General features: G+C 51.8%; 1 protein-coding gene across 1 annotated transcript in view; it reads left to right on the top strand.

Moving 5' to 3' along the window:
• The window catches only part of PTPRF (protein tyrosine phosphatase receptor type F), a 375522-nt gene extending 367500 nt beyond the window's left edge, over positions 1 to 8022 (top strand). The window contains exons 28-34 of the mRNA XM_057390650.1: positions 294 to 579; positions 2137 to 2315; positions 4706 to 4832; positions 5056 to 5181; positions 5768 to 5922; positions 6059 to 6194; positions 6326 to 8022. Coding sequence (XP_057246633.1) covers positions 294 to 579; positions 2137 to 2315; positions 4706 to 4832; positions 5056 to 5181; positions 5768 to 5922; positions 6059 to 6194; positions 6326 to 6394 — 1078 coding nt within the window. The 3' untranslated portion in view covers positions 6395 to 8022. The remainder of the gene's footprint in view (positions 1 to 293; positions 580 to 2136; positions 2316 to 4705; positions 4833 to 5055; positions 5182 to 5767; positions 5923 to 6058; positions 6195 to 6325) is intronic.
• Positions 8023 to 12523: the final 4501 nt, after the last annotated feature.

The following is a 12523-nucleotide window of genomic DNA, read 5'->3' as shown; positions in this document are numbered from 1 at the left end:
CTCCTTCCCTTGTGGAGGGGTTTCAAGCCACCATAGGGGTCAGCAGGGTGAGGAACTCATTGCTCCAGCAGTGAACGGGGGACRGCAGAAACGCTGAGGAACCCCTCACATTCTTCTGTGATACTTTCCCTCACTCCTCCTGTCACTTCTTGTTTGGAGCTCTGCTCATAGGGAGCAGCCTTTGCTCCCCTTTTGTGTGCCCTAGGTCTGGRTGATCTCTTAAGCAGTATCAGAGCTCGTGTGACATCTGTGGGAGACTGTGTCATTTCAGGCCGTGTGCTTTGYTCCYGCAGTGCCGGYGTGGGCCGAACYGGCTGCTTCATYGTCATCGACGCCATGCTGGAGCGGATGAAGCACGAGAAGACCGTGGACATCTACGGGCAYGTGACGTGYATGCGCTCCCAGCGCAACTACATGGTGCAGACAGAGGACCAGTACATCTTCATCCACGAGGCCTTGCTGGAGGCTGCTACGTGTGGCAATACCGAGGTGCCCGCACGCAACCTCTTCGCCCACATCCAGAAGCTGACCCAGGTGCCACCAGGCGAGAGCGTTACTGCMATGGAGCTGGAATTCAAGGTTGGTGGCAGAGCCCCACTTCTCCAGTGCCCTGTCTCTGCCCACAGAATCCCGCGGGCCACTCGCCCAGGGGTTACGAGAGGGGAGCTATGGATCATTACAGACAGTTACTCTTTTGTGTGTTTCTAAGGCAGGTAGGCAGTGATTTAAAATACATTTGAATTGTAAAGCTTGTGTCGGCCACGGTCCCCCCTGGATTGGCAGCTTCTGGGGAGGATATAAAAGGCAGATGGATGTGCAGTTCTCAGCAGCACGTTCTGCTCTAGGTTCACTKTGCGGCAGGAGCTGCATCTGAAATCAGATGCAGATCATGTTAGTGATAATTGATGTTACTGTGAACAACTTGTCTGGAAACAGCTCCAATTTAAATATGTGAGACATTTCTAGTCTCATTTCTTCAATGCTGAGCTCTGTAATCTTTTAACCACCTCAACACCAAGCCTTAGTGTCTAGAATTGGTGAAGGGATTGTTTAAGGCACACCATTTTTAAGAAGCCAAGCCCACATTTTTCTGCCTGTATCTGTGTATGCCAACTGCAGATATTTATTACAGCCTTGGAGCTGGAAGTGAGCTCTGTTAACTGCCCATATTCTCAGATGAGGTGCATTAGTCCAGTGAACTCTTGCAGAGGAATATAGCTCATGCAGGGAGGCAGCAGACCATGCAGGCTGTGAAATGAACTGCAGCAGTACAGCTTCACCCTGGGGATTCCCTCCAAGTGACAAAGGAGCAGGAGAGACAAAATATTGACTTTCCCTGTGAACTGGGAATAGTTGAGAAGCTCTGTCCCGTGGTTATCAGAGCTGCTGGTGTCCTGAGCTTGGGACAGTAAAACATGCTGCATGAGTGTCTCATGGCAACACCTGCCCTGAGAAGTTCCTCGAGAGAGCCATAGAACTGTGCTCAACTCAAGCAATTCTGTTGTAAGAAAGACAAAATTTTGTTTTCTTTCATTTCTCCAAGGGTCTCTTGAGAACAGTAATGAAATTGCCCCTCTCTGTGCCCTGGCAGTGTCAACTGCATGGGATACCCTGAGGAGCAGGATATGGGAGGGCCTCACATGGCTGCATTGCACCCCAGAGAGCAGCCCTGTCCCTCTGCAGGGAGCCTCTGCTGGGGTCCAGCTGCCACTCAGAGAGAAGGGAGATGCTGGGGGTGGGAGGGAAGRGGGACTTCTGTTTGAATCTGCCAGCAGATCTAAGTAACACATTTACCATGACTCCAGTTTACGGGATTCAAAAAGAGCCATAAAATGTCTCACAGTAACCCAAAATAGATCATCTTTACCTAAAACTGTCACAATTCTCACATTTTCTTGGGTTCTTCTGGGGTGAGAAGTAAATAGCAAGACATTGTTGGAAGAGGAAAAGCTTTGTTTCCCTGCCACCATCAGGCACACATCCCTGGCTCAGCGAGACTACAAAGCTTCATGWCTTGGCTCTGTGTGTCAGAGCTGCTGTGGGTCTCCACTCCACTACGTGACTGCTGCCAGGGTCCCAATTTTGCTCCCAGATTGTTGCATCCCCAGCAGGGATCTGACATGTCTCCTCTTTCAGCTGCTGGCCAACTCTAAAGCACATACCTCACGTTTCATCAGTGCCAACCTCCCRTGCAACAAATTCAAGAACCGCCTTGTGAACATCATGCCGTATGAGCTGACAAGAGTCTGCCTGCAGCCCATCCGGGGTGTTGAGGGCTCTGACTACATCAATGCCAGCTTCATAGATGGCTACAGGTAAGGATCACCATGGGTGACTGGGCCAGCCTGTCCTGCCTGCTTTGGAACCCAGGCAGAGCGGCCTTCCTGTCCAAGAACTGGGCCTGACTGCAGGAGGTGAGCTGGGGACCACTTCGTTGCATTTTATCTATTTCCATCTTCTCAGTGTGTGTAGAAGACTGCCTGTGAGTGAGTGCTGCCAGGCTGGCTTGTGTTGCTGTAGGCAGATGCCCACACGGCTGGAGTGGCAGGCTGTGTTGGCTCCTGGGGAGATTTTATGAGATGTTCTGGTAGGCATCCCTTGGCTTGTGTTTCATATCTACAATCTCTAAGTCAAAACTGCCTCCCCTCAGTAGCTGTAGCAACTACGGTTAGAAGTGTGCTTCCACTGAGTGGCTGATCCAGGCAGCAACTCAAGGCTCATTCCAYGTCTTGATTTTGGGAGGAGTCTGTGGATCCTCAGGCAGGGCTGGTGYTGTACACTGGGGAGCCCATCACCAGTGGGCTGTAGAGAGAGCCATCTCTACAGAATACAGTTTAGAAAGCAAAACCTGAGATTTAGTGGGGCAGTAATACTTAGGTTTTCTGTATCTGTCTGCTGGCATCTCATTCTCAAATGCTAAAATGCAGGAAAACAGCCCAGTGGCCACATCCCCTTCCCAGCCAATCCCTAGACAGTAATCCAAACAAATCACAATGATGCAAATAAAAGGCCTGTTTTTGTCATCTCTCTGTTCACCATCACAGTAGGGTCATCCCTCATGTGCATCTCATCAGTGCAGGAGTGGGGGATACAATGATATATGTGGCGCATTCCCCCTCCAGCTTGGCTTTGCCCACTTGCATCTTTTGGACTGGTATCCTCCCAGAAGCAAAAGGCACTGCCAAAGAAAGCAGATATGGGTGCAGTCAGGCCAGCAGCTCTGTGCCTTGTCCTTGCTCCAGCAGCTGAGCCCAGTGAGGGTTCCCAGGGAGAAGGGCTGCACGGAGACAAGAGTGGRTAAGAAGGGGAGCAACCCTGGGAGCATCCCAACACAGCAAAACCACAGCAAGCCAGGCTCCCTCAGAGTGGGACAGAGTAATGGGGAAGGATGAAGGGGCTGGAGAAAAGATGGCACAGAGCAGCCTGCACTCCCTCCTGCCTGTGTGGCTCCGAGCTGTCCACAGCGGTCATTAATGTGGCTGCCTGGCTGGAGTCTGAGTCTGACAGATGGACTGCAGTCACTGTGTGCTGGTTCCAGAGCTGATGGAGAGCAACACTGGCTTTGCCTCTTGGTGATGCTACGGAGGGAGGGCGAGGGCTRCCAGCACAGCAGGTGGTACCATTTCATGAGCTACTTATCCCATCCCAAGTTCTGTTATCTCTTCCCATCCTTTCCTGCGAACTAGCAATCTTCTAGGTATTATCTTGAGAAATCAGTTGGCCCCAGGTCCTGCAGATATCACTGATGGTGCATCTTTATTAGCTCTTTCACTTTGTTCTGCATCCCCATTCCCTGTTTTTTACGATGTCTTATAAATCCACCTTGAAGCAGCCCCTGTCTGAATCCCGCATGTTACAGCTGCCCTGCAGCACGTTCATTAATTTTAGCACCATTAAAAATAGCACCAGCAGAAGGAAGAAGGCAGGACGGAGAATGCCGGCCCTTGTCCCGCGGGCTCCAGCGCCCCGCAGTGGTGGAGCCAGCACGGGCTCTGCTGTGCCAGGCTGGGTGCACAGCAAACCAAGGAACTGGCACGCCAGAGCTGAGCCCAAAGCACCAAGGGGSCTTTCTTCMGGGTGGGGGCCAGTGTGGGCAGGTYACACGGAAAATTAGGAGAGGTACTCTGGTATGCAGTGGAACCAAGAACAAATTCTGAAGCTTTAGAAAAACAGACAAAACTCTATTCATGGTTTGCACACTGCCATCATCTGGAGTGTGTAATCCAGGTGACCTGGTTCAGCTGCTCTGGGAGGGGGAGGTTCGTACTGCAGAGAGTAAAAGTGCAGTAACACAGGGGTACAGCAGGGTCATCCCCAAATGYAGTCTCTTCTTCCAGCCCAGGTGARTGCCGGCAGCCAAGCCTGCTCATGGGGGCCTGGGTGCCAAGAAGGCTCTCAGTGCATCAGTAGTGCTGGAGATAAGCAGCAGCAGGAGGCTGGGGTGGGGACACCAGCAGGACTAAATGCCTTTSTGGATCCTCCATGTTGTGGTGCTCACTCTGTGGGGAGCACTTAGAAGACCTGTGCTGGACAGGCTCATCTCTCCCTGGAGCCCATGGCTGGTCCAAGAGACTTGCCTCCTACAGCTGARTTGCCAGCCTTGCTCCCTGGTACCCTGGGCCCTGCCTCCAGCTTTCCCAGCCCCTAGGAGCAGCTGCTGCCCATCTCTGAGGAGCTGCTCTGAGCACCGTTGTGTTTGTCACAGGCAGCAGAAGGCCTACATCGCCACGCAGGGACCACTGGCCGAGACCACGGAGGATTTCTGGCGGATGCTCTGGGAGCACAACTCCACCATTGTGGTGATGTTGACAAAGCTGCGTGAGATGGGCCGGGTACGAGTCCTGCTGTGGGGAGAAGGGGGCTGTGGGGCTGCTCTCCGTGGGCATGAGCTCTTGGCTCCAGTCTGTGTTCAGAACCAGCCGCTCTGGGCGAGCCCCCCGCTGGCATGTCTGGTCACTGATCCTGTGGCCCCACAAACACACAGGCTCCCAGGGAGCGGGAGGGAGAAGCAGCAGCTTGTCAGTGCTAATGTCTTACCCTGCTCCTCATCCACAGGAGAAGTGCCATCAGTACTGGCCTGCAGAGCGCTCTGCCCGGTACCAGTACTTYGTGGTGGACCCCATGGCAGAGTACAACATGCCACAGTACATCCTCCGCGAGTTCAAGGTGACRGATGCCAGGGTGAGTGCATCTGCTGGCTCCCCAGCTCCTCTGCCTCTCATGCCTCTGCCCTGCCCAGGCCGGTGAAGGGAGCATGCAACAGGTTCTGGAAGTAAGGGAAAGCAAATGTTGCTTTGCATTGCGGGCAGAAAGGCTGCTGCGCACCTGCTCCTGTCACCACAGATTCCTGCCTTGCCAGCTGTGTCAGCACCAGACCCTGCCTTGTCTATGCTGCTCGTTTGGGCAGGCATTTAACACAGGTCTCCCTGTACCTGAAGTCTGTGTATGCAGCATCTGACCAGGCACAGGACCCTTGTGTGACAGTAAGCATGGTCCTAGGGTGGAGCTGGGCCCCAAACACTGACCCAGTGGATCCCACAGGGGTCCAAAGCCTTGCTCAGCTCAGCCACCCTGGGGTTAACATGAGAGGACAGAGACAGGTCCCAAACATACAGCAAAAGATCTTGTCTAATTCGTGGCCTGTACATGTTCTCACCTGGATCTGGCTTGGTTCAAGAGGTCTGAGAGCAGGTCAGAGCACTGGTGCTGAGGGTAGTGAGATCAGCCCCTCACCTGCAGATCACATCTAACATCCCTCTCCCTGCAGGACGGCCAGTCACGGACCATCCGCCAGTTCCAGTTCACAGACTGGCCTGAGCAGGGAGTGCCAAAGACAGGAGAGGGTTTCATCGACTTCATTGGGCAAGTGCACAAGACCAAGGAGCAGTTCGGGCAGGATGGGCCCATCACAGTGCACTGCAGGTAAGTGGGAACTGCAGCCTCTCCCCACCGTGCAGGTCCCTGTGCTCCATGAGCAGCTTGCGCCACTCCTACAAGCTCTGCAGAGCCTTCCTGGGGCTAGCAGGACTCCTAATGGCSTTTCTTACTCCCTGTGCAGCGCTGGGGTTGGGCGCACAGGCGTGTTCATCACACTCAGCATCGTGCTGGAGAGGATGCGCTATGAGGGCGTGGTGGACATGTTCCAGATGGTGAAGACCTTGCGGACGCAGCGGCCGGCCATGGTGCAGACAGAGGTGAGCTCCCCTCCTRTGCATGGCAGTGGGGTTCTGTGGGAGAAGGGTCCTGATGTCTCTGGATGTTGGACCCTGCAGCCCRCTGTCCTTGTGTCCCCACTTCTCACGTTTCCCTCACTGCTGCCTTGCAGGACCAGTACCAGCTGTGCTACAGAGCCGCGCTGGAGTACCTTGGCAGCTTTGACCACTATGCAACGTAACAGTGCTTTCCTCCAGTCGCGGTGGGGATGCCTAGGAGTGGAGACGGGTCCCTCTGAGCCAGAGCCGCCCATTCCTCAGTCCTTCTGTACAGGTGGAGGTACTGCCCAGGCAGCAGACCTCCACRCCAACCAGTTTTGACCACGGCATTTAGGAACTTAGCCCCAGCGCCAAATGAGGGAATCCGACTCCAAAAGCATTTCCAGTCTCTGGCTGAATTTCTGCTCATGTGCATCTCTCGCCCTCTCTCATGCCGACTGCATTTCACAGCAAGGCTTTAGGTGGGTGGAATGGGATCTTTTTTTTAAACATGTAAAATAGTTACTAGTGGTTTTTATAATCTCCTCTCTCTTTATTTTTTATTTTTTTGCAAGTCTTAATGTTTTGCCCAAGCAGAACTGGACCCGCCAAACCTTTGGGAGTTGGGTTTTGGTTTTTTAATTTCCTTTTGCTTTTACATTTTTTACTTCCCTGTGTTTATTTCAGCCCAGTCACTGCTGGTTCTGCCCATTTTAGTGCAGCTTCCTTGGTAATTCGCAGCAGCTGGCTTGTGGTTCCTGCCCAGCTCCATTCCCCATAGGCTGCTTTTTAATCCTCTGTAGAATATGAAATTTCATGGAACTGGACCTAAGCTACCAATTATTTTYTTAGTCTTCTCCCCGCCATTATTTCCTTAGTAGGTTTGGGTTTGGGAGGGCATGTGGGGTCGCCAGAGAAGCGTCCCTTTGTCAGCTGGAAACCGTTCAGTCCTATTACAATGCGTGTTCAACCAATCCAGTGACTGTGTGTATTGGCAGATCCTGATATGACGTGAGTTGTCGTCGCCTTGTTTGTGAGAGACCCGAAATCCCGGGCTCCAGGCATTGGAACCTCTTTATGTGTGTCTTGCTGGGAAGGGGGCAGGATTAGCGAGGGGATCCCACAGTTCCCCAGGGAAGGGATGGGAAGAGCAAGACACAGCCCTTTGTGTTAATCCCACGGTTCTGTGCGTGCAAGCACCATCCTGTCACCTCTCACCAGTGGAGTGCATCAGAGCATTGACAAAGGCAAGGAGGACAAGCCCAGCCAACCCAGAGCAGAGCTGGACCAGCTCTCTTTGGAAGCAGGGTACTACAGGGAAGGGGAGGGGAGTACACATGGCTTCAGAGGTTGGGTGTATCTATAATTTCTGCTATCCTACAAATGTTAAGTCACTAGACTATTGTACTTTCCGCTACTTCAGGATGTTCTAATGAACCAATGTGGCAAGACTACTGGACTTAATTTAATGGTACTATATATTAATACTCCTTATTATATCACACTTGCACTAAAGATGGGGAGTGAGCAGCCCTCTTTTGAGTGCATTGAGTTATGAATAAAGGTGGTGGAAGGGTATCTAATTGTATTATCACATGTATTCCGAATGTTAAGAATCCAAGCTACGTTGAAATCAGCAATCCAGGGTTGGTAATGTTGGAGGACACATTCATTTTTACCTTGTGGATGCATAGTGCTGTAGGGGTCACTGTTGTATACAGTCTGTTTTCTATTTGTTAATAAAAAAATCTACAGCATCATTGCATAATTCTTGATGTTAATAAATTTGAATAATTGGGTTTCATACAAACTGGCTTTCCTGTCTTTTTTTCAGCAATAAGCAGAAGCCATAGAGTCCTTTGGCAAGGGGCACACTCCTCAGCCTGTGGCAGATAAGTCCTTTCCCACAGGTATATCCCAGCCACGAGTGCCCCACACTTTCTGCAGGGACCCTGTGCCCTGCAGGGAGCTTGGAAGCCTGTGACAACTCCCTTTGTGCATGTGGGTGTTCACCTCCTGCCCACCTGCAGCTGTAAAGGAATGCAGTGATGTGGTGCAGGCCTGACTGGACTTGGAGGAAAGAGAGGGGTCAGTGGTAATGGTTTTGGTGGCGACATCAGTCATTTCCAGCCTCCTGGGGATGCTGGATTAACACAATTCTGTAGCACTGAGCACAGTTGTGTATTCAGAATTACTGCGCAGTTAAGCCATCATATGGCCTCTGACTGCAGAGCAGCACCCGAGTTTGTTCAGGTGTGGAACCCCCAGCCAGGCTTGCAGCCCTGCCTGCTCTGTGTGGAGAGCCCAGCCCAGCACTGCCCGCGTGTGAACAGCCAAGCCCAAAGTGTCAACTGCTGGAGGGAGCAGCAGCTGCACACAGCACAGGTGTGAGAGGCAAAAGCCAGTGCATGAGGCAGGGCCCTATGGCCTTTCCATCCTTCTCAAGGCAGCCAAATCTGCCTTGGCCAGCATGTGCATGATTGGTGGGAGTGCATGGCAGACTGATGAGCTTTTTCCCAGCATGGCTGTGGGCACCTTCTTAGTGATTCCTCAATGACTGCTGGAACTCAGTCAGASACAGCATTTCCTGCCAGGCCAGACCCGTTTCTGGGTAGGTGCTAAATGGAGAACAGTGTTTTCCTTTCACCTGGCACATTCTTACACTGCTTCACTACAGAGTGGCCCCACTGAGGATGCAGACCYGGGCAAAGCAAGCTTCTGCCCTTGTGAGGCAGCACATGTGCAGGTGTGTGAGGGCACATTCCAGCACGGCTGGCACTGGCCAGAATGCGTGACATCACTGCCAGGGCCCGCGATGGCAGAGCGGCACAGCCGAGTGAGCACCTGTTCACACACGGGTGTGTCTGGGGAGGAAGGRCACTGCACTCACCGTTGGACAGACGGGAGATGGGCACCACTGAGCACCTGTCTGTGCTGCAGCAACAATGCTTGGGCTGTKCTGCCAAACTACAGCTGGTGACAATGCTGCTGCCACTCACTGAGCACTTGCCAGGCACTGCCACGCACACAGCATGAACCTTTAGTCCATGTATGGCCTTAAATGCAGTGATTCTTTCTCACAGAAAAGACTCACCAGAGTTGCCGGAACACTTACAGATAGCATAACATGTATGTACCTTCTTTCTCCTTGTCCAGGAATGCCCGGGGCTTCCTTCCCCACCTGTGGGCCTGTCCGTGGACTGAGCAGAAGCAGGAGGAGGCAGAAAGGGTGAACAACTTCAGCACGGAATGCACTAAGAATAACATCACTGAGCCCAGGCCTCTCTGATAAGGCTGTTGGGGGTAGTCACATGGCCAAAGCCTCATGCTGACCTGCCAGGCCAGGAAAGGCTCAGTGCATGAAGTGTGAGGATGTGGCACCTTGGCAAGGGGACAGGCACCCAGAGGTCAGAGAGCAGCAAACCAGCTGCTGCTGTGACAGCTTTCATGCAGCCCTTTTTCTCCACTCCCCTGGCCTGCTCACACAAAGCCAACATTGCTCCAAAGGGAATGGACTCRTACCATTTTAAAGGCACTCATTCTTTCAGGGGGACAAAAAAAATCCAGACTAATCCTTCATAGTGGGTAAACAGTGATGCCAGCTTAATCTGCCCTCCTCGGAGCCAGCACCATGCCACACTCCTGCCTCCWCCTTGGAGGGGCTTGGCACTAACACTCCTGGCCTGCACTGCTCAGCTTTCCCTGGCTAGAAAGGACTTACCACAGCTGGCTTTTTTTTGTTCTTTTTTCTTCTTTTTCTTTTTTTCTTTCTTTTTTTTGCCCTATTTTCTKTGGTATCAGTCTGAGACTTTTTCCTCCCCCTGATATCAGTACCTCACTGTGCTTCACATCTGAAGGGAATGGCCCAGAGATGATGCTTTAAGACAGTGTTTGGTCTCTTCTGTTTGGTGTCCCRGACCAACCATTTTTGCACTGAGCAATGGAGCTGGGCTGTTACTGCTGTCTCTTGTTTTTTTCCCTAGTGAACATTTTCCATTCCTTAGACGTACCAGGTAGCCCCAGTGCAGCCTCAGATAAGCAGCTCCATAAAGGGCASAGTTTGGCAGGTAAGACAGCAGCTAAATGGCAGCTAGTCAAAGGTGAATTCCTGGGCACTGAGGTGCTCTTCTGCTCTTTCTATTTTCATGTTTTTATTCATTCCACTGATACCTGTAGCAAGAGCTCTGCAGGCACTGGCCAAGCTTGGCTTGCCTCCTAGTGATGTTAACTCACAGGATCATGAGTGGTTGGGGTTAGGAGAGACCTTTAAAGATCAGCTACTCCAAATAACATCCTGACCAATCCCTTTGGGATTCCATTTTTTACACTTTGTTTTTCAAAGGCAAAACAGTTGTGAAATAAGGAAAAGAAATAACTGTAACAGTGAAAAAAATCTGAGCACACTCTGCACAGTAGCTTGGCAACTCCTTCCCCCACAGTCCTCGAATTTTTTGTCCTCAGCAACATTGCCATTTTCATTTGTAACATTTCCTAGTTAAAGTGACCTTTTTTTTTCCTCTTTTTTCCTTTTTTTGCCTCTTCTGACCTGGTTCATTTCTGAGAGCAGGAATAATTATTATCCTTCCAATTAAAAGCTCATTGTTGCCCTTTTGCCAGTTATAATAAGCAATCTCAGTCCCCAGGAACAATTACAGGTTATGGAGCTTCCGTGCCTACACATTTCTGCTCACGGGAACCTTTTGCCACTTGTCATCTTGATAAGGCTGAYTTGTGGGCAGCAGGTCGAGGGAGGTGATTCTGCCCCTCTACTTTGCTCTTGTGAAACCCCACCTGGAGCACTGTGTCCAGCTCTGGGTCCCAAACACAGGAATAACATGGACCTGCTGGAGCAGATCCAGAGGMGGTCACAAARATGCTCAGAGGGCTGGAGCATCACTCCTGTGAAGACAGGCTGAGAGAGTTGGGTTTGTTCAGCATGGAGAAATGAAGGCTCCAGGGAGACCTTACACAACCTCCAGTGCCTAAAGGGACTGCAAGAGAATTGGGGCAGGACTTTTCACAAGGGCCTGTAGTAATAGGACAAGGTGGAATGGCTTTGAACTCAAAGAGGGCAGGATTAAATTAGATGTGAGAAGAAGCTCTTCCCTGCCTGGGTGCTGAGGCACTGSAACAGGTTGCTCAGAGAGCTTATGGATGCCTCATCCCTAGAAATGTTCCATGCTAGGYTGGGTAGGACTTTGAGCAACCTGGTCTAGTGGAAAGTGTCCCTACCCATGGCAGGGGGCTGGAACAAGATGCTCTTCAAGGTTGCTTCCAACTCAAACCATTCTGTGATTCTATGATAYTTGAAAGTTTTCTTTCTTGACTAAAGGATGGCAAGTGCAGCTGCCAAGCCACCAGAAAGGCCAGAAATGCCTTTGTCTCCAAAGTTTGTCTCAAAATTGTTACCTGGCAGTTGTCTGACTTTTTAAAGGAGGCTGTGTGTTGTGGATGCTGTTACTGTAATCCACTTTGGTGTGTATAGACCTGGCAATTCAAAATCTGAGCAGATCAGAGAGGCAGCAGACCAGGGAAAATCAGTGCTGGYGTGGTGTTTTGTCAGGACTTCCAGGGCTGCTGCCTGCCTGTAGCATGATACCAAAGGAAACACGTATGAGGAGAAACAGTGAAATTATTTAGGCATGAGGGACCAAGTGCGGTCTCTGAGRATGGCTACGACCTCTTTCAGGTGGGTTGTGCTTACTTACAAGGTTGCTCATCGGCACTTACAGATTTAAAATGCGTTTAGCACAGGACAGTCTGAAAATCACAGCCATTCCCAGCCAAGGAGAGGTCAGTGTCCCTCGATAGGGTCTGTTAAGCACTCGGCCTTGTACACACTCAAAGGCACTGCTGCTAAAGCTGTACTGTCAGGTCCCAATTCTTGACACAACGGTCGCGGATTATTGGCAACATCCGCTGTTTACGGCGGCACTTTTCCACTTTTCTACATGACCGGGCTGCGCTGGCCAAGCGCCTGGCGCGGGCCGGGCCTGSTGCCGGACCAGCCCCAGTCTGCGTTCGCTGCCAAGCGTTTGCAAAGTATCAAATTCTACTCCGGCTTTGTTTACACACGGAAACTGTAGGAGTATAATTAGCGGGGTTCTTGTGCTCGGTTGGCAGATGCCTACCGTGTGTCACCGCTCCGCGCCCGAAACTCACCYGCTCACTGCAGCACCCACGCACCCGGGGTTAGTGCGCAGCGCTCCCACCTCGCGCTGAGCGCCCGCTGGACCGGGATCACCTGCACCCGGCGAGACTGCCCGGGGTTCGGGAACGGGAGGGGGCGGGATACAGAGGGATGCGGAAAGGATCCGGGTGGGATGCGAGCG

Source organism: Malurus melanocephalus, unplaced genomic scaffold, assembly GCF_030028575.1.
Source record: "Malurus melanocephalus ecotype Western Australia unplaced genomic scaffold, MMel_1.1 scaffold_28, whole genome shotgun sequence".
NCBI lineage: Eukaryota > Metazoa > Chordata > Aves > Passeriformes > Maluridae > Malurus > Malurus melanocephalus.
The sequence above is the reverse complement of the archived record's forward strand: the minus strand, read 5'-3'. Positions and strand labels throughout refer to the sequence as shown.